Raw genomic sequence first — 19,040 nt, forward strand, 5'->3', positions numbered from 1 at the left:
TGTCTCCCACCCTTCTCCAGATCCCTCTCCCCACCCCTCGAAAAGCAAGCTCCTCCCCGCCACGACGAGGAGGGGGCGTCGGAGGGGCGGGGCGCCGTGCGGAGGCCGGCGGGGAGGGGGCGTCGCGGGGCGGGGCTTGGCGGCGGCGGCAGCGCGCTGGGACTCGGAGGTACCCGGCGCGCTCGGCTCGGGCTCGGGACGCCGGGGCTGGGGCTCCGGCTGCTGCTGCTGCTGTCGCTCCTGCAGCGGCGCCCGCGCTCCGGTGCGCTCGGCCAACTGGGCCCGCCGCGGAGCGCAGTCCACGCGCCCGCTGCGCGCCGCTCGGCCCCGCTCCCTGACCCTGCGGCGATGGGCGCTGTGCGGAGAGCCCCGCGCAGCCCCCGCCGCCTGCCTCTGCTCAGCGTCCTGCTGCTGCCGCTGCTGGGCGGTGAGTCCCGGCGAGCTGGGGAAGCGGGGCTCGGAAGCGCGGGAGCCCCGCGGGCAAACGGGGCAGCCGGGGAGGTGGATTTGGGCGGCGGGAGCGGGGGCGGAAACCCTGGCGTGGTGGAGGCTCGCTGAGCGTGCGAGGTCCCGGCGGAAGGGCGCAGGAGCCCGGGGGACCGCAGGCTGGCGAGACCCCGGCGCGCTGGACCCGGGCCCGGCGTTTCCAGGCTCCAGAGTTTCCCGGCCTGACCTGAGAGTTTGCTCGGAAACTGCCGGGAGTTGCCGGCTCCCGGGCTGTGGTGGGGAGTTTCTTTTCGGGCGAGGCACGACTCATGCCCCCTGGGGGATGCGGTTGGGTGACTGGCGGTGGGGGAGAAAGAGCCTCCCCCCCCCCCAGCCAGCTCTTAGTCCAGGTGGGGAGCCGGGCTGGGGCCCGAGGCCGGAGCGCCCTGGGGCGCGCCAAGCGCGGATCTTTGTTACCTACGCTGGCGGTTAGCTCCCGGCTTCCCTCCTCCAAGTTCCTGGGCAGAGCCGGGACCCCAGATGGCCCTGCTGATGGGGGCGGAAGAAGGGAGGAATTGAGGGCCGCCCCTTCTGCTTTAGCTCCTGGGCCCCGTGCCCTGAGCCTACTCCCTGCCAGGGTCGAATCCGGGGAGAGGAGAGTCCCAGGCTGTCGCGATGACTAATGTGTGAAGGCCGCTGCCAAAATCGGGCATGGCCGGCCTGCAAAGGTGCGGACGGGGTTGGTTCGGCGTGTTCCTGGATTCCCAGCCCGTCTCACGGAGGGAGGCAAATCTCTCCACGACGGAAAGGCAAAAAGAGCTCATTCTGACTTTTCTTAGAGAGCTTCAGCGTTTTGGTGAGGGTGTGGCCTGCATCTCTGGAGCAGACAGCCCCCTCATCCTCCCATCCCCAGCCAAACCTTTATTTCCTGAGAGTCGCCGCTGAGGTGTTGAAGTGCCTTACAGGAAAACACAAAGCTACGCGCCCGCTCCCAACAGCCGGGACTGGAAATACGCCACACACACACACACAAGCAAAATCTTAGGTGGTCCCAGCTTATCACTTGTCACCCTCCTTTGAAGAGTGGTGTGTGTGTATGTTGTAGGTAATTGCTTTTCTGGCATCTTCCCGGCCTGTCAGCTGTTGAGGGGTTTTGGTGCTGGAGGCTTAGTTGTAAAAGGGGCATTGTAGCCCAGGACAGAGAGGAGATTCGGGGACCTGTAGGAGGTGTCTCTGGGCTGCCCCGTGTTCCTGGTGGTGTGTGGAAGTGGTTATTGCTCATAGCAGAATCCACATCTGCTCCCAGAGGAAGTATGGAAGTTTCCTGCGGAGCCAGGATCTCGGCCCCGCCATCTGGGTGAGCAGCCCGTGCTCACAGGCCCCCGGGGTGGGCTGCTTGGGTTTCGGAGTGAGGGTCGCCTGATAAGGCCGCCTTCTTTGCTGCAGGCTGGAGCTCTAGCGTCTAGGGGGATTCTGGTGGAGTTGGGGCTCGTGTTCAACAAATGCTAAATTCCTAAATTCCTTCCGTGAGGAGAGGACTCTGATGTTAATCAGTGCTAATCTGTAGACTGGTGACGGGTGTTTAGTGAAGGGTGGAGTCCTGTGGGGGTGGGAGTTGGGGCCAGTTGAGGGCTTGGGATGGAGGTCTGGAATCTCCTTAGGGGTGGGGGGATGTCTTGTGCTCAACAAAGGAACATTTTAATGAGAGCCTTAAATCAATTCCACCAAATGTGCCTTGGTGTGGAGCCTGTAAACAATTCCAGCCCAGACTGAGGCGCCTGCTGTCTTCCAGTGAAATCCCGGGACTTGCCCACCCCCAGGCGGCGTGATTTCAGGGGCCAAAGATTTTAAAAAATATATCACAGTAGATTTTTTCCATCTCATTGTTTAACTGTGTAATTGACTGGAGTTGTAGCGAGACCCCGCTGTTAATAAGGCTGGAGTAAGGGAACTAGGCTGGCTAGGTTTGTGGATTAGACCTTTTTGAAGTTAGGGCAATTATGCTGTAAATGGCCGAGTAACTTTCCAAACATTGAGATCCCTGTTGAGATAAATATGGTGAAGGAGGAGGAGGAGAGGGCTCGATGTTTGAAACCTGGGATTCTTAACTTCCTGAACGGTCAGCTATGACTGCCCCATCCCCGTCCTCCACCTCCAGCTCTCCCGGTTCTTTCCCCCAGGCTCGTTTCTTTGGGGAAATTGAGTTGTCACATTCTGGGAGAGACTGTCTTGCAGATTGCTCAAGGCTCCACAACCTGTAATTCAGGCCCGGGAGTTGCTTTCATCAGTGATGGGTTTTCTCAGATGTTGGGGAGGATAGTGGGAGGGCAAGGGTAATCTGCGCATATCGCTTGCCAAAGCAGACACCCCAAACATTACTAAACATTACTTTTAGCATGATGCATCCCTCCTCTCAGCCCTCACTGGCTCAGCATTGCCCACAAGTGTAGTCAAACTCCTGGCATTCAGAGCAGTATGGTATGGTGGAGAGAACTCAGGCTGTGAAGATGAACTATTTGGCAGAGCAGGGACTCCAGCTCATCCACAGGCCTTGGGCAACTTTCTTGACCTCTCAGTTTATTCTTCTTTAAGTTATGGAGTTGTTTTGAAGATTAAATAATGAAGGATATCAAGGCCCCTTCATTGGGTGTTCTCTTCTCTGTTGTGTGCTTCCAACATACCTTTCAACTTTATAGTCACCCCTAACAAGAAACGTTTTCACCTTGTTCCTAAAGGAACCCTCCATTCCAGCCCAACCCGTCTACTTACCATCCATTCCCTAAAACATAGCCTGGTTTTCTCTGATCTTTCCCATCACCTGGGTCAGTTCTCTCGTAAGTATTGCCTCCCCTCATCTCTCTCGCCCATCCCCAGTCCTCCTTCCTTCTTGGCAGCTATCCTTTCTCTCCAACAAGAAGGTAGATGCCTGTAGAACTTCTGGACTCTCTTACTCTTAGGTCACTTTCCATATTTTTTACCTAGTTGGGTTTTAATTTACTGAAGAGCTCTCACCCTGTTACAATTCAGTACAGTACTTGTATTTATAATGGGTCCTTATCTATGTTTATTTAAAAAGTGAATGAACCTTTGGAGTTTAGGGCAGAGTAATCAAAGGCAAGGTGAAACATCCCCTCTGTACCCTGGGCATTTGGGGTCCCTTTCTCTAGGTTGAGGTTGCCTCCTTGTGCCTGCCCTACCGGGGCTGAATCAGGACAAGACCTTCCTGCCACGTTTCTGGGCTGTCTGTTCTTAGTGGCAGCTTTTCTGAGTCTTTTTTTTTTTCGCGGTTCCAGGACAGGGGCTTGAACCTGGGACTTCATATGTGGGAAGCTGGCTCTCAACTGCTGAGCCACATCAGCAAGCCTGAGTTGCTTTTTTTCATTTGTTTGCTTGTTGTTTGTTTGTTTTTTTTGTTTCTAGGAGGCCCTGGGCACCAAGCCTGGGACCTCCCATGTGGAAGGCAAGCGTTCAACCGCTTTGAGCCACATCTGCTCCCTTTTCTGAGTTTTGATGAGACAGGGATTCTGGGTTTTTCCAAGAGTTCTGGATATGCGCATCCATCTCTATGTATGAACCTGACCTGCCTTGAAAGGCTGCAGCTTAAAAACTGGTGTGGAAGTTCTTCCACAGTAAAACCGTATAATGGGCTAGATTATCTCTAACTTTGCTGCTCAAAATAAGGCACAAAGATAAGCAGCACCAGCATCCCCTGGGAGCATGAATCAGAGTCAGAATCTGCATTTTAACAAGATCCCCAGGTGACTCTGTACCCCAAAGTTCCAGAAGTCCTGGTCTAGGCATCCCCCTTATACAGAAATTCAAGATACTGAGCTATCCTGTTGCAACAGTGTAAATTAGAGGCCTGATATCTTGCACAATATTTGAAGATTTGCTTGAAATAACTTTTAGTTCACGTATGCACTCTTTGGTGTGATGTATGCACTTAAAATCTCACTTTGCATTTGATTTGAGTTAGATTTTGTCAGGAAACTTGGCCATTAAATGTGTGACTCTAGACAGTTTGCAACATTAAATGTGTTGTTTAGTTCATTTTGGAGCCTCATCTATTCCTGGAAGAAGGCCCATCTTACTTTTTAAAATGAAAGCCAGTGGAGAAATTAGATTTGTTAGGCAGAAATTTGGTCAGCGGACGACTTTTCAGGAATATATTTGGTTTGCAAAGGGAGGCACGTCTCCCCTGGGCTTTGACATTTCTGGCGTTGCTAGTCTTTGGAGCATTTCGTAATTTGGAGTGAGGGTGAGCCAGTGCAGCTTCTGTGAGAGTTGTCTGGGATGGAGGTTGGCGGGTTCAGACTCTAATATTTGAGCCAAGAGACGTTTGGGGCCAGGGACTCAGTCTTTGGTGTTTTCCTAATGGAAGAAAGTCATTAAACAGGGCTGGGTGTGCTTGGCCTGCATCCCTCGACCTCCCTCTGCTCTCCCTAACCTCAGGAGCATGCCTCTCTGCTGTGAGCCCCTGGCACTGACCCTGGCCAAAGCCACGTGGGGGGGTTACAGGCTCAGGGCCATGGTTGCTGGCGCTGGCTCTAGCCTTGTCCTCGAACCACTGCTTACCTCTCTCCTTGCTTCCTGCCCTGGCCCCATTGCCGGGTCCTTTTTTGCGGAGGGTGTCGGGTCCTATCTTGGGGTTCTCTGAGTTCACTGCTGTGTGCCCAGTTGGCCCCAGCTGAGCCCCCTGGCACGTCGGTGGAGCTGGAGAAGGAGCTGCCACAGCTAATCAGTGGTTTGAGGAAGCCCTGTGTAGTATGTCACTTTTTCCATCCTCTTTTCTTTTCTGCATTTAGGCCGTTTCCCTCTCAGTAATGCTACAGAAACAGCAGCGGGGCAGGGAAAAAGCTTTGTTCGGAGAGCCAACACATGCAGCAGCGTTTCCCTCTCACTACTTGGTTTTGGAACTGCCAGGCTCTGGTCTCTCCCTGTGTGCATTAGCTGAGGTTGAATGAATGCACAGATGAGCAGAGCTTAATTGGCCAGATATCTGTGCACGTTCATCTTGGTGAGCAGGATCTGCACTTGTTGGTTTCCATGTGTAGGTACCTTCTGGAAATCGGGTCCTGAGTCTTGGGATGGAGGTGTGAGTCACATGTTGGGAAGATACAGGTTGATGTTTCTAAAAAATGTGGTTGAGAGACCATTGACTTTAGTGGTGCTGGTTAAAAATTTAGTTTCCAGGGCCTTATTGTAGACCCGCCCATCAGAATCTTTGGGGGTGAGGTCAGAAATGCATTTTCTTTTCTAATTATTTGTTAGATTATATTTCATTTTTTGAATAATATGGTTACATAGTTCAGATTTCAAAAGGAAACTGCATTTTAAAGAGCTGGCTAGGAGATTCTTGTATACACTCAAATTTAAAAACCATTTGGGTAGCTGGAAGGAGCATTTGTCAGGCTCAGGTGGAGGTGTGGTGGTGAGAGAGGCTGGTAGGAACATGGAGGGGCTTAGGAGAAAGTCATTTCTGTGAGTGTCTGAGGTGGGCCAGGAGGCGGGCAGGAGACGGGACGAGAGAAGCAAATCAGATGAAGAGTCATGGAAGACACCATTTGGTCATTCCAGAACGTGTGGGACAGTAAGTGCCTGCTGCAGGAGCGAATGGGGAGCTGGAAGGAAGACACGGAATTGCTAGGACGGGTAGGCGGCAGTGACCACTCAGGGTGCTGTGAGACACTGGTACTGGACTAGGAATCTGAAAACTTGGCTGCCTCTTTTCCAGTATCACACAGCATCAACGCGTGATAAGTCTGTGGGCCTCTGTAGTCCCATGAACCTGTTCCTCTGTATTCTGGTCCTCAGCTGAACCTAGCAGGTCAGTTAACCTTTCTGAGCCTTAGTTTCATCATCTGCAAAATGCAAATGATGCTGACAGCTGCCTTTCCTGCCTCCATGGTGGAGATGTTTGACTCAGGGAAGCAGCCCCTCTGAACAGCCATGATCTCTCTTCCCAGGGACTCCTGACACTTTTTCCCCCTGTAAGCCTTTCTTTCCAGTCCTCAGTCCCTATCATGGTTCGTGTGACTCAACAAAATCCCTTTGACTGGCAGCTTTATAGATTTTCCTAAATGGGGCGCAGCATTTCAACAGCAGCTCAGAAACGTGGGCACAGCCCCTCCACATTTCCTGGTGAGGACTCTGTCCCTCTCTCCTAGTAGCGGATTCTCCTGAGCCTTGTCGGCTTGGGGACCCCCTATGCCCTGGCATGCAGGGGTTCTTTCAGGGAGTGGGCAGCAAACTGTGCTTCTTGTAGTGTGCACACCCAAGACTTTTACGACACCCAAGGCTTCAGTCATCACTGGAAGGCTTCAGGGTTTCCCCAGTCAGTGACTGGGTGACTTGTGGGAACCGCTGACGATGCTGTGGGGAGCATCCCGAGGTGCTGTGTGGCCAGGGCTGGAGGGCTCACCCTACGGGTGGTTAAGGAGGCCAGGGCAGCAGAGCTGTGCTAGGATGCAATGCCTCTCTTGCAGGAGACACTGACTCTCCTTTGTCCCCTTCTTGGGGTGGTGGTTGGGGGGCAGTAAGGAGAATGACACATAAAGTCTTTGGGACCGCTGATGTGCACGCTTGGAATCCAAGCCACGCCAGGCTCATCTGATGTCTTTGTGCAAATTTGAAATAAGCACCACCTCCTCCAGGGGGATGCAGAGCACACCAGGGCACAGGACTTTGGCTAGGGGGGCGCAGGCAGCATTTCAGTATTGACGCTTGGCCAGGCGTCTTGAGCAATGCACATCCTGCACAGTCAGGCATGACTGCCCCATTGGAATGAAGGCCTTGAACTTGTGGTTATGTGTTTCTCAGCTGATGGGCCAAGATGATTTTGGCAACCTCTGTTCTAGTTTTAGGTTTCAGATGTGGCTCCCCCTTTTTTTAAAAGATTTATTTTATTAATCCCCCCCCCATCTGCTCTCTGTGTCCATTCACTGTGTGTTCTTCTGTGTCTGCTTGCATTCTTCTCATGCAGCACCGGAAAACTGTGTCACTTTTTTGTTGCATCATCTTGCTGCATCATCTCTCCATGTGTGCGGCGCCACTCCTGGGTGAGCTGTGCTTTTTTCGCACTGGATGTCTCTCCTTGTGGGGCGCACTCCTTGCGCGTGGGGCTCCCCTATGGGAGGGACCACCCCTGCGTGGCACGGCACTCCTCGCGCATGTCAGCGCTGTGCATGGGCCAGCTCACCACATGGGCCAGGAGGCCCTGGGTGTAGAACCATGGACCTTCCATATGGTGGGTGGATGCTCTGTTAGTTGAGCCACAACTGCTTCCCCAGATGTGCCCCTTCATCACTGTTCTCCTGCATCCCTCAGTGGTGAGGTGGGACTGCCCGTTACATACACTAGGAGAAGCCGGGGAGCCGCTTCACTGAACCTACTTCACAGCTAGTGTCTGTGGCTCCTGAGCTCGTGTTCTCTTTCTGCCCAGCCCTTCCTCTCCCCACCCCCCTGCCTTGCAGATGTGGGCCTCTAGCCTTGCGATATTGAAGATACTGAACCAGAAGGCTGGCTGGGCCTTCAGGGTGGAGGTTTATTCCACATTTCATTAAGGAACTTCAGTCTTGCCTGTGTCTTCTCTCCATGGGCCTCCCATGGTCCCAGGTGAAGGATGTGGGCATTTCTGATTTTTTTTTTACTGTATTTTATTTAATTTTTATTTATTTTTTTAAAGGTTTATTTTATTTATTTATTTCTCTCCCCTCCCCGCCCCCCACCCCAGTTGTCTGTTCCCTGAGTCCACCTGCTGCCAGCAGCACAGGAATCTGTGCCTCCCTCTGCCGCGCCATCCTGCCGTGCTAGCTCTCCACGTGTGCGGCACCACTCCCGGGCAGGCTGCACTCTCATCCACGCTGGGCGGCCCTCCCCACAGGGCGCACCCCCTGCGCGTGGGGCTCCCGTACGTGGGGGACACCCCTGCGTGGCAGGGCACTCCTTGCGTGCATCAGCACTGCACATGGGCCAGCTGCGCACAGGTCAAGGAGGCCCGGGGTTTGAACCGCGGACCTCCCATGTGGCAGACGGATGCCCCAGCCACTGGACCAAGTCCGCTTCCCAGGATTTTAAAAAAAATGTATTTCTCCTCCTCCCCTGCCAATTGTCTGCTCTCTGTCGCCATTTGCTGTGTGTTCTTCTGTGACCGCTTCTATCCTTATCAGCGGCACCGGGAATCTATGTCTCTTTGTTGCGTCATCTTGCCGTGTCAGTTTTCTGTGTGTGCGGCACCATTCTAGGGCAGGCTGCACTTTCTTTGGTGCTGGGTGGCTCTCCTTACAGGGTGCACTCCTTGTGCATGGGACTCCCCTACACAGGGGACACCCCTGCGTGGCACGGCACTCCTTGCACACATCAGCACTGCGCATGGCCAGCTCCACACGGGTCAAGGAGGCCCGGGGCCTGAACCGCGGACCTCCCATGTGGTAGACGGACGCCCTAACCACTGGGCCCAAATTCACTTCCCGCATTTCTGATTTGTATCTGCAAAGAGGGGGTATCGTCTTGGACTCAAAGGTGGGTCCTAGGTCTTGATATGCTCATGTTCTAGATTTCCTGGTGATGTGCATACCACTGTGAGCAGCACTGGGCTCGGAGCTGGCAGACATAAATCCGCATTTGCCCCATATTGCTTGCGAGACCTTGAACACGTCCCTACTTGCCTTTCTAGGCCTCAACTTGTGGACAGAAGCCTGCAGAGGACCTTTCCTGTGGTGACTGGCTTTGGAGGCTTCTCTGACCCTGCTTGGCAACCTCCACCTGTGTTTCTGCCACCGCTCGGAGCTGTCCTCCTTGCCTCTGGTTTTGGGGAGAGCACTTTGATCCCAGGGCTGCATTTTATCCTGGAATCTCTAGTGCAGGGGTTTTTAACCTCTTTTGTTCCATGGACCCCTTTGCCAGTCCACACTATCCTGTGTATTGTTTAGTAAATGTATCATACCTGCACCAACACATCCCCAGAAGAATAACGTTTTTTTGAATTTCAATTCAAGCTCACAGACCCCTACTTAAGAATCCCTGCTCTAGTACGTGGGCTCAGACGTGTTTAGACTTGATCAAATAGTGATGTGGGTACTAGAGTGTAATTCCCTAGGCACAAAGGGGAGTGGGAAGGTTTCAGTAAATTTTGGAGAGATTTGGGAAAGAGTTCATATTGGAGAAAAATGAGAGTTTTTATTTGAACAGGAAAAGACAGAAATGCTTATGTGGTCAGCCCTCAGGTGCTTGAGGGACTTGTGCATGGATGGGGAACATCTTTTTCTTCTTTTACACAGAAGGGAGAACAGCTGAATGGAGGTTTAAAGTTGGGAAGAAGGGCTTGGGTTTACTTTGGGAAAGCTCCATAACAACTGACATCTGTACCCTACTTTGCAGTTTACAGTTTGCTTTCACTGCACTGGCATTTGATCCTCTCAAACAGCCTCAGAGGTAGGCAGGACAAGGGATTTATTTGTTTTTTGTTTTGTTTGCATTGGACAGGTAAGAAACTGAGGCACAAAGTGTGATCTGCTCAGAGCTGTAGAACTGGAAGTAGTAGAGTTGAGACCAGCGTGCAGTTATCTTCCGTGCTCTCAATTTAGAGGCCTCGGTCTTTGAATGTTGTCACCAGAAGCTATGACATGCTACACACATGTGCCCTGGAGCAAGTGAAAATTGGGGAGTCGATCTTGCAGATTAGAGAACTCTCCAGATAGGTTTAGGAGCAGTCTTGCAGAATCATAGGGTGGATAATAACTATCTCTGGCTTCTTTCTACATAAGGAAGTTATTGATGAACATACATGGAGAGCTCTTTTGGGCCCTAGTATTCGAGATTGCCCGCTCCACCCTCCTGCTTTTTTTTTTTTTTTTGGTTACAAAAGAGCTAGTTTAAAATTTTGAAGGGCCCATTCAGAGGTTTGTACACATCTTAAGGTTTCTAGAGTCGTGATCAGACCCTGTACGGTCTAGAAGTCCAGAACACTAGGCCTGAATCCCCAAGATTTGAGCCCTTATGCACGGTGGAGTCCTCGGTCTCCTCTGCCTGCTGCTTCTGGAAGGTCACGGGCAGTTACAGGCCCCAGCTTGCAGCTACATTCCAGACCAGAGCTGCTTGCTGGGAGTTGTACTCTGGCTTATGCCGTGGTGGAGACCACGTAGGTGGTGGTAGAGTCATCCCTGCCGTGGCAATGCAGCCTGCCACCTCTAACTGCATTCGTGTAGAGAGAGATGTGCCTGTGCTTCTTGGTTTTGGGCCTGGCACTTAGCTGGGTGCAAGGGGTATAGTTTTCCCTTCCATTTATGACTTTGGCAGCAAGTCTTTAATCCTCAGGATGGTTCAAAAGAGGTTGGACCGTGGCCTCTGACCTGGGAAATGCACGATTTTTGGTGCCCCGTGTCTCCTCTTGGCTGAGCTGTTGACTGCTCTTGGCCATTCTGCTTCTGAAGTTCTCAGCGCTCCTCCTGGTCCGGGGTACCAACAGGGAACAGCAGGGCCTGTGGCAGGAAGGGTGCAGAGTGACGCTCTGGGGTCTGATTCAGTCGTGGCTCCTTTATTAAAATACAAACAAAGCTGTGTTGTTTCCTGGCTGGGTCCTCCAGGCCCGCAGGTCCTTAGAGGGGTGATGTGTTAGGATGGCATTTGAGATCCAAAGTTCATTTCCAGCCACCTGAAAAACAAAACAAATCACAAACAAAGAAAACCTTGTTTTGCAACCTTAGGGGGGTGAAAAAAGGAAATGCTCTTGGTCTTATAGCTCCGGCTACAAAGAGCAAATCACTCTGTTTGGTTAATTTAGCATGTTAAACCAATAGTTAAAATGACCAATTTAAAAAATGCCCAGCTTGCCAGCAGCTTGGCGGCTGTGATCTGGGCCCCTCCTCCACCCCAGGGGTCCAGGCAGAGGAGCTTTCTGGGGAGGAGGACGCTGGGCCCTGGAACAGCCCTGGGGGCTCACAGGAGGATCTTTCTGTCTCCTCCTTTTTGAAAACCTAGCTGCTTAAAACAAAAGGCTTTTATTTGGTCAGCACCCGCACCCAGCCTTGATGAGGTGTCTGGAGTTGCTTGGTGGGGTGAGGGCCTGGGTGGAGAACTGGTCAGGAGCGGCTGCTGCTTGCTCTCGCCCTCTTTACCTTGGTTCAGAGGCCCTGCCGAAGTCCCCTCGCTGTCCTTCAGACTGTGGTGCCAGGCGAGGCTCTGCGTGGCCTGGAGTCAGACCCACTTTCCTAGGCCCCTGCGGCCACCGCCGGCGACCCAGGAACGGGGCCAGAAGCACGGGCCCAGCCTGGCCTGGCACGGGTGGCACCCCTGCCCGTCCCCTTCCCACTTTCCCGGATCAAAGGAGCCTCCACAGGGAGCAGGGAAATACCTCTCCCGATAGCCCCACCAGTGAGTAAACAGCCGGGGCCTCTCGCAGCTTTTGAAGCTGTGGTGCTTTAGGCCGGGAGGAATGCAGAACATTTCATTTTAAGGGTGGACTTAGGTTTCCACTGCTTTCGGTATTTACAAATTTGAAACAAATGCCCTCATTTAGCAGCAGGCAGGCTGGGCAATAAACGGGGGCTGTTTAAGGGCGTTTATGGCGGTCACAGGTATTTGCGGAGAGAGGGACCCCAGCCGGTTTGGGGAAGGACGGAGGGTTTATGGCTAGGTGGGTCGTACAAAGACCCAGCCAGGTCTCCGGTGGAGGGTTGTCGTTAGGTGGGCTTTGTGATAAAAATCGCTGCCGCCTCCTGCCCTCCAGGAAGTATCTCCTTGTGGCAGACAAAAGGGTTTGGGATGGTGTTTGTCCCGGGAGGTTGATGCGAAGGGCCTTATCCCTCTCGCTTGGCTGCCAAAGTATCAGGTTTCGGTGAACCCTTCCTTCTCCCACTCCCAGGGCTTGAAAGGCTCATTAAATGTGCTTTATATATAATAAGTGGCTGAGAGAGTCCCCCCTCACTTCCAGCCAGTCTTGCAAGGAAGGAGCTAGGGAAACCTGTTTTCCTTTTGTTGTTGTTTCTGGAAGCAGGATCTGTGAAGGTGCAATTGAAAAAAGACCCTGCTTTTAGGAATCAGCCAAGCACGTGTTATTTGCCTTTGCTAGGGCATCTTAGCTAAGGAGGGTCTGTTTTAGCACCTCCAACCCCCTACCCCAGAACTCAGGCAAATTCAGAAATCTGAGTGTTCTGAACTCGAGTCCTGGCTTCACATGAGAGACCTTAGTTCACTTCAGCTTCACCTTCCTTTTTCATAAGATGGGAATGATTATCCAGTCCCATTAGGGTTCTTGTGAGAATTAAATGAGATAGTATATGTTTTGTTAACTCTAAGGTACTCCTTTTTTCCCCCTTATATTTTTATTCTCCAAAACTGGGATGTGACTTATAATCAATGGTATAGTATTGTCTTAGCTTAACTGTCAGCTTTTTCCTTTGAATGGAACGTAAGTAATGGTTCCGTGTGTTTTGAAATCAGTGGTGTCTTAGAGCCCTTGAAATTCAGTGTAGGTAAAGACTTAGCCTGTCATGTAGTAAATGCGAAATAAAAGACACTAGTAATTGTGATGAGGGTGATTTGTTTTCAGGCTTATTTTTGCTGTTATCTACCAGTAACTTTCCAAGGAAACTATTCTGCTGTTTTTCCTTTTGTCCGGCATATAAATAACAAATGATGTTTAAGGCATTTTAAGAAGTGTGTGTGTGTGTGTGTGAGAGAGAGTGTGAGTTATGGGGGCACTTTGAGTCCTCAGAAGACAGAAGATGTCCAGAAGTGGAGATATATGTCCCTAAGAGGCAAACTGTCTATGATGGAAAGAATAAAATAACTCTCAAAGTCTCCACTTTAAAAGGCTGAGGTGTTCCAAGGGAAGACTGGAGAGTCACTGCAGGGATGGATTGTCTGGTAGGCAAATCGAGACAGAACCAGAAGAGAATAATTAACAAGACCAGGGCGTCGAGCAGTAGTAAGGAAAGGGGGTTAGAGCATAGAGTGTGCCTGGGGCTCGAAGGTTGGAGACCCAAGTGGGGCAGGCAGGAGACGATAGGAGATGGTGGCATTTTCTCCACCTTCCTCCCCACTCCCGCCAATGCAGCACATTAATGTAGTATTGATCCACGGCTTTGTGGAGACATCTGGAGCCCTTCTTTCTTTTTTGTGCTAAGCAGTCATTTGCTGAACGGCACCTTTCCCAAAACCTCCAGTTTATAGGTGGCCCAAGGACTGGAGACCTCTTCCTTTTGGTTGATTCCTAGTTCATTTGATGGTGGGATGGATTGGCTGTGGGATTGGGGTTCAGGTGTTAGATGGAAAGAGGAAAATATATCCCTTTTGTATGTATTAGTGAATGTTAAGGCCAAGGTTTTTTTTTTCCCTCGCTTTTTAGATAGATTGTGGCACAGATTTGTGTTTCAGGCCTTCCAGATGTTCATTTCTGTAGGATTAGGCACTTGCCTAAGGATGTCAGAAAGCTTTCTTTCTGTGTTGCAGCCCACAGATTTAACCCTTGGCAGTTGTGCCCAGCTTGGAAAGGGCTGATGAAGGGATCACATGGAAGGCCAGTACTCCCGTGGCCCAGGGGCCAGGGGACAGAGCCCCTCTGGGAAGCCCCTCTTTAGTTCTTTGGCCTCCTTCTGGGAGTGTTTTGAAGAGGAATAAGATGTCATAGATGAAGTGCTTTGAACAATCAGGGGGAACAGTGTTGAAATGTTAAGAAAATTTCAGTGCTCATTTCCTGAAAGACTTAAATATACCAGTAAGGGCATTTTTGAAGATATAAAACTTGTTTTTGGAGGCCCTCTAAAACTTAACCTGAAAATTTCTTCTTCTGGCCGATCTTCCTGTCGTTGCTGTCCTTTGAGAATTAAAAAGCTGGTTCCTTTCGAACCAAGTCAACAAATACTTTGGAGCTCCTTTTATGTATAAAGCAAGCAGGTAGATACCTGTGGGCCCTCTGTCACCCTGAGTTTAGCCAGTTTTCCAATTTGGGTCTAACATTCCCCCATTCCTTTTATTTACATCCGTGTCCAGAAAAGCCTCGGGAAGAATGTGTATGGACCTCAGGGGTCTCCTGCAAGCGCCGGCCTCGTGGCTGAAGACCGTGGCAGCTAAATTAACAGTTCCCCCCCGCCCCCCCCATTCCAGCCAAGCCATTGCCTCCACACCGGGGAGAGGTGTTGATCGGGCCGAGGCAACAAATCCCCCTGAGCCCCAGGTCGGAAATAAATTAGTTAAAAGCTGCTCTTAGATTCCTGACAAATTGCTTTCAGTTTTTGCTGCCAAAAGAGAACTCTGAAAACAGGGTGTAAACGGGGTTATTTACACTGTGTCTGTTTTTGTTGCTTCTATGAAATTGGTGAAGGAGGGCACAGATCCAAGTGAGGTTTTCAGGTTCTGGGGTGCCGAGTTCCTCAGGCCCCTGGCCTCGGGCGAAGAAGAGGTGGGGGGGAGCGGGTCCTGGGTGAAGTGCTCCTTGAATGCAGGATGTGTGGAGACCGGACAGGCCTTTGAGGTGCCTGGGGCCAGCCCCTTTCATTAGATCAAAGAAATGCCTTTTGTTTTTCCGCTGACACTTTTCTCTGCTCGGGAGCCAGAGTCGTAAAGAGGTGGAGCTGTGAGGGTCTGCATCTGGTTGGCAGGGTGGTGGGCGGGGTGAGGGGCAGCTTGCTTGGGGCTCGGGCCCTGACCTGGAGGGGATCTTCCCCGTGTACCCCTTGAGTTTTGCGGGGTCTGCCTTCCCAGTCTCCTTAGCTGCCTTGCGTCTGTAGGGGCTGCCTGGGCTAGCCTGGGCACCTCTGGCTCCACTGGGCCACCCGCCCATTTGGGCCCTGCCTGTGCTGGGATCTCGGCTGGTGAAACCAGCCACACAAAGCAGGATTTCACTCTAGGCTAAGTGTTTTGTTGCTGAATCATTTGCATTCATTAAAAGTAGTTAGGAGTGAGTGATATTTAAGGCCACAGGACCGGTTTGCTGGCGGCGGCTGCCTTAGAACCTCATTAAGAGGTTCAGAGGGAGAGGATGGGCTCTGCTCATTCAAAGCTTACTTAACTTCTGACTGCCTTGGGCAGAGGCCAGCTACTAAAATATGAAAAATGTTTGCCCAGCAGCCCCCAGAGCTTGGCCAGACTGCCCTGGCCAAAGAAAACACACACAATTCATTATTTAGCCTCCTCTTGTGTGTTTGCTTGTGTCAGTTCCTCCCCCAGGACCTTGCCCAGTTGAGGGTTCAAGGTTGGGGTTGGGGTCGGGGCAAGAAGGGCCCTGCACCTTTTGAGGGGAAGGTTGACCTAAAGGAAGTGTTGTCTTTGAATTATAGAGACTTGAGTACAGATTCCGGTAGAGCTGCTGCTGGAGCGATTTCTTTCACCTTTCTGGGTTTGTTTCTTTCCCCATCTATAAAACAGGAGCGCTACCACCTCTCGCCATAGAGTCCTTAGGATAAAATGACACTGCTGGTACTGGGTGGGCTTCTGATACCCAACACGTAGCTGTTGCTGTAAGAGTCCATGTTAGCTCAGACAGGTCTCCTCTGTGGTTTACCTAGCATCATTCTTCACCCTTTCTTTTACCTGTGACTGTTCAGAGGCAAAGGAATGTGGTAACAGCAAAAAGTCTTTGTGGATGGGCCACAGCCCTGTGGACAGGCCTGTGGTGTTAATCCTGTGGTCCAGAGACGCTCTGGCACTGGTTTTCCTAACGAAGTTCTATAGTGGCTGTGGCAGTTTGATATTATTTATGAATCCCCCCAAAAAGAGAAAAATTATGTTTGTAAACTGGTCTGTTCTGGGTGTGAGCCCCTTTGATTGTATTAGGTTCACCTGAGATGTCCCTAATTAAGTTTAAATTACCTGTTAAGATTAAGGTTTTGATTCTACCACGCCAGCGGATGTGACTCAAGGTTGAGTCCCTGCCCCCTTGGTGGGTTGATAAAAATGGACACTTACTCAAGAAGACACACAGGAAGAGAGAGGAAGACACAGAAGAGGAGAAAACTGGGTCATTTCGGTCCTGCCATGTGACAGAAAGGAGAAGGCTCAGAAGGAAAGACCAGGCAGGCTCTCGCGCCTGCCATCTTGCTTCAACATGTGACAAGAGTTTGGTGAGAAAGCAGCCTTGAGTTGGACCTTTAGGGCCTTATAACTGTAAACCTTTACCCCAAATAGATATCCTTTATGAAAGTCAACAGATGTCTGGTACTTTGCATCAGCACCCCTTTGATGGACTAATACAGTGGTCAAGAGCACAGTCATTTCCTGGCTCCACCATATATAAAAGCTGTAAGACTTTGGGCAAAGCTTTGTGATTCCTGTGTGTGCCTCAGTCTCCTTGTCTATAAAGTGGAGATAAGAACAGTACCTTCTGCGTAGGATATTGAGGATTAGAACAGTCATACAGGTGAAGTCCTTAGAATAGCGTATGACCCTTAGCAAATTCTCAATAATTGTGATTGCTCTTACTGTTACTCTTACAAGCAGTCCCTGACTCGAGGCTAGAGGAAGCTACAGTTCAAGATTCAAATCTTGGAGCTTTTAGAGCAAATCTTGGAATACTTGCTTCCTGGGCCAGGAGGCACTTTGGAAGCTGGTCTCTGGTTGGGTCACTCAGCAATGCTCAGAGAACCTTCAGGGAATCCCTTGTTCACCAGGACAGTGGTGTAGACTCAAATGTTCAGGTGCAGGTAGTAGCCTTTGGGGTCCTAGCTCAGGACTAGGGGAGCTGTGCTCCCCTTGACCCTGCCCTCCCATTCTCCCCAGTGTACAACTGGCTGAGAGGGTGGTTCTGAACTGATGAAGCCACACACTTACCTCGCAGTTCACCTTGCGGCTGTCAAGAAGAGGTGCTTTGTTGGGGTTTCCCCGGGGTAGAAGTAGATCACAAATGTAATCGTCGTCGGTGTTTGCCAAGTACTGTGCTGAGGGCATTTATGTGCATTATCTTACTCAGCTCTCACAACATCCTTGGGATAGGTTTTATTATCCTCATATTACAGGTGAGGAAACTCAAGTTCAGAGAGGTACTAATTTGAGGTAAGCATCAGAAATGTCTGGGGCGATGTATTAGTCAAAGGGGTGCTGATGCAAAATACTAGAAATTGGTTGGTTTTTATAAGGGGTTTTTATTTGGGGTAGGAGCTTACAGATACCAGGCCATAAGCATAAGTTACTTCCCTCACCAAAGTCTATTTTCACGTGTTGGGGCAAGATGGCTGCCGATGTCTGTGAGGGTTCAGGCTTTCTGGGGTTCTCCCTTTCAGGGTCTTGCTTCTCTCTGGGTTCAGGTTCCTCTCTTCCTGGGGCTGGCTTCTGTTTCCTCTGAGAGCTTACTTCCTGGGGCTCCAGCTAAAGGCTTCAGCATCAAACTCCAATATCAAAACTTCAACATTGAAAACCCCCTTTGCCATGCCTTTTGTCTGTAAGTCCCCACCCACCAAGGCATGGGGACTCAACGCCCTAATGATGTGGCCCAGTCAAAGCCCTAATCATAACTCAGTCACACCCAGGTACAGACCAAATTACAAACATAATCCGGTATCTATTTTTGGAAGTCATGACCATATCAAATGGCTACAGACGATGAGTCAAGATTGTGCCATGCTCACACCGGGACCCTTCCCAGGGGGGTCTCTGCATGCTGCATTCTAGCCTCCTGACTATGCTGGCTGAGTGGCCTGGCTCCTCTGAGTGGCTCATGCAGCTATCGGCCGGGCATTTCCCACTAAGCCCTTTATGCACTTTGATGGAGCCATGCGCCTTCCTGAGCCTCAGTGTTAGGCACCGGGCATGCAAGTGCACTTGGGTGCTGCTTATGGGTGGGCTGTGTTCCCTATGGGTGGGTTTCCTAATTTACAGTGCTGGAGGGACAAACTGTTCCACCCCCACCCCCACACACACCTCCCCAGCCCTTGCCCCAGTGTGTTGCCACTGGACCCTCAGTCCTGCTGATCCCATCATTTCACCCCAGACCTGGGCAGGGCAGCAGATAGGACTGGGACATGGGGGAGTGGTGGCCAGCTGTGCCCAGGCCTTTCTCATGGCAGAGGATCTTTCCATTCAGTTTTTTATCATCAACAACAAAATCCATGGTCACGCATTTCAAACAAATCAAAATGGATTTAAATAAAAAATAAAGCCCCCCCCCGCCTTTTTAAAGATTTATTTTATTTATTCCCCTCCCCCCTTGTTGTTTGGGCTCACTGTATGCTCTCTGTGTCCATTTGCTGTGTGCTCTCTGTGTCTGCTCATCCTCTCAGAGGAGTAAAGCCCCACAATTATCTCAATAGATGCCAAAGTGATACTAGACAGAAATTAACATCCATTCCTGATTTTTGAAAAAGGATCTCAAACCACAACCAGCATTACACATTATATTTAAAAATGAATCTATAATGCTGTTCTCATTAAAATAGAGTACAAGCCACTAATATTTAACATTCTGGAAATTCCAGCTGAAATAATACCATAAGAAAAACAATAAAAGTCAAAATTAAGTTATGTTCTTTGCAGATGGTATATATTTTTTACATGTGAAACTCAAGTAACAACTGAAAACCATTAGAATCCATGGGAGAATTTAGTCATTTGGTTAAATACAGAACGTATTCGAAACCTAGAAGGTTTGCTACTTATCAGCAGTAATTGTATAGAAAACATGATAG

At 50.7% G+C, this 19,040-nt stretch overlaps 1 protein-coding gene across 1 annotated transcript in view; it reads left to right on the forward strand.

Annotated features, from left to right (window-relative positions):
* Positions 1–127: 127 nt before the first annotated feature.
* The window catches only part of PTK7 (protein tyrosine kinase 7 (inactive)), a 60,942-nt gene continuing 42,029 nt past the window's right edge, over positions 128–19,040 (forward strand). The window contains exon 1 of the mRNA XM_004451371.5: positions 128–427. Within this exon, the coding sequence (XP_004451428.1) occupies positions 349–427 (79 nt within the window). The 5' untranslated portion in view covers positions 128–348. The remainder of the gene's footprint in view (positions 428–19,040) is intronic.

The sequence above is a fragment of the Dasypus novemcinctus genome, chromosome 11, assembly GCF_030445035.2.
Source record: "Dasypus novemcinctus isolate mDasNov1 chromosome 11, mDasNov1.1.hap2, whole genome shotgun sequence".
Lineage (NCBI taxonomy): Eukaryota > Metazoa > Chordata > Mammalia > Cingulata > Dasypodidae > Dasypus > Dasypus novemcinctus.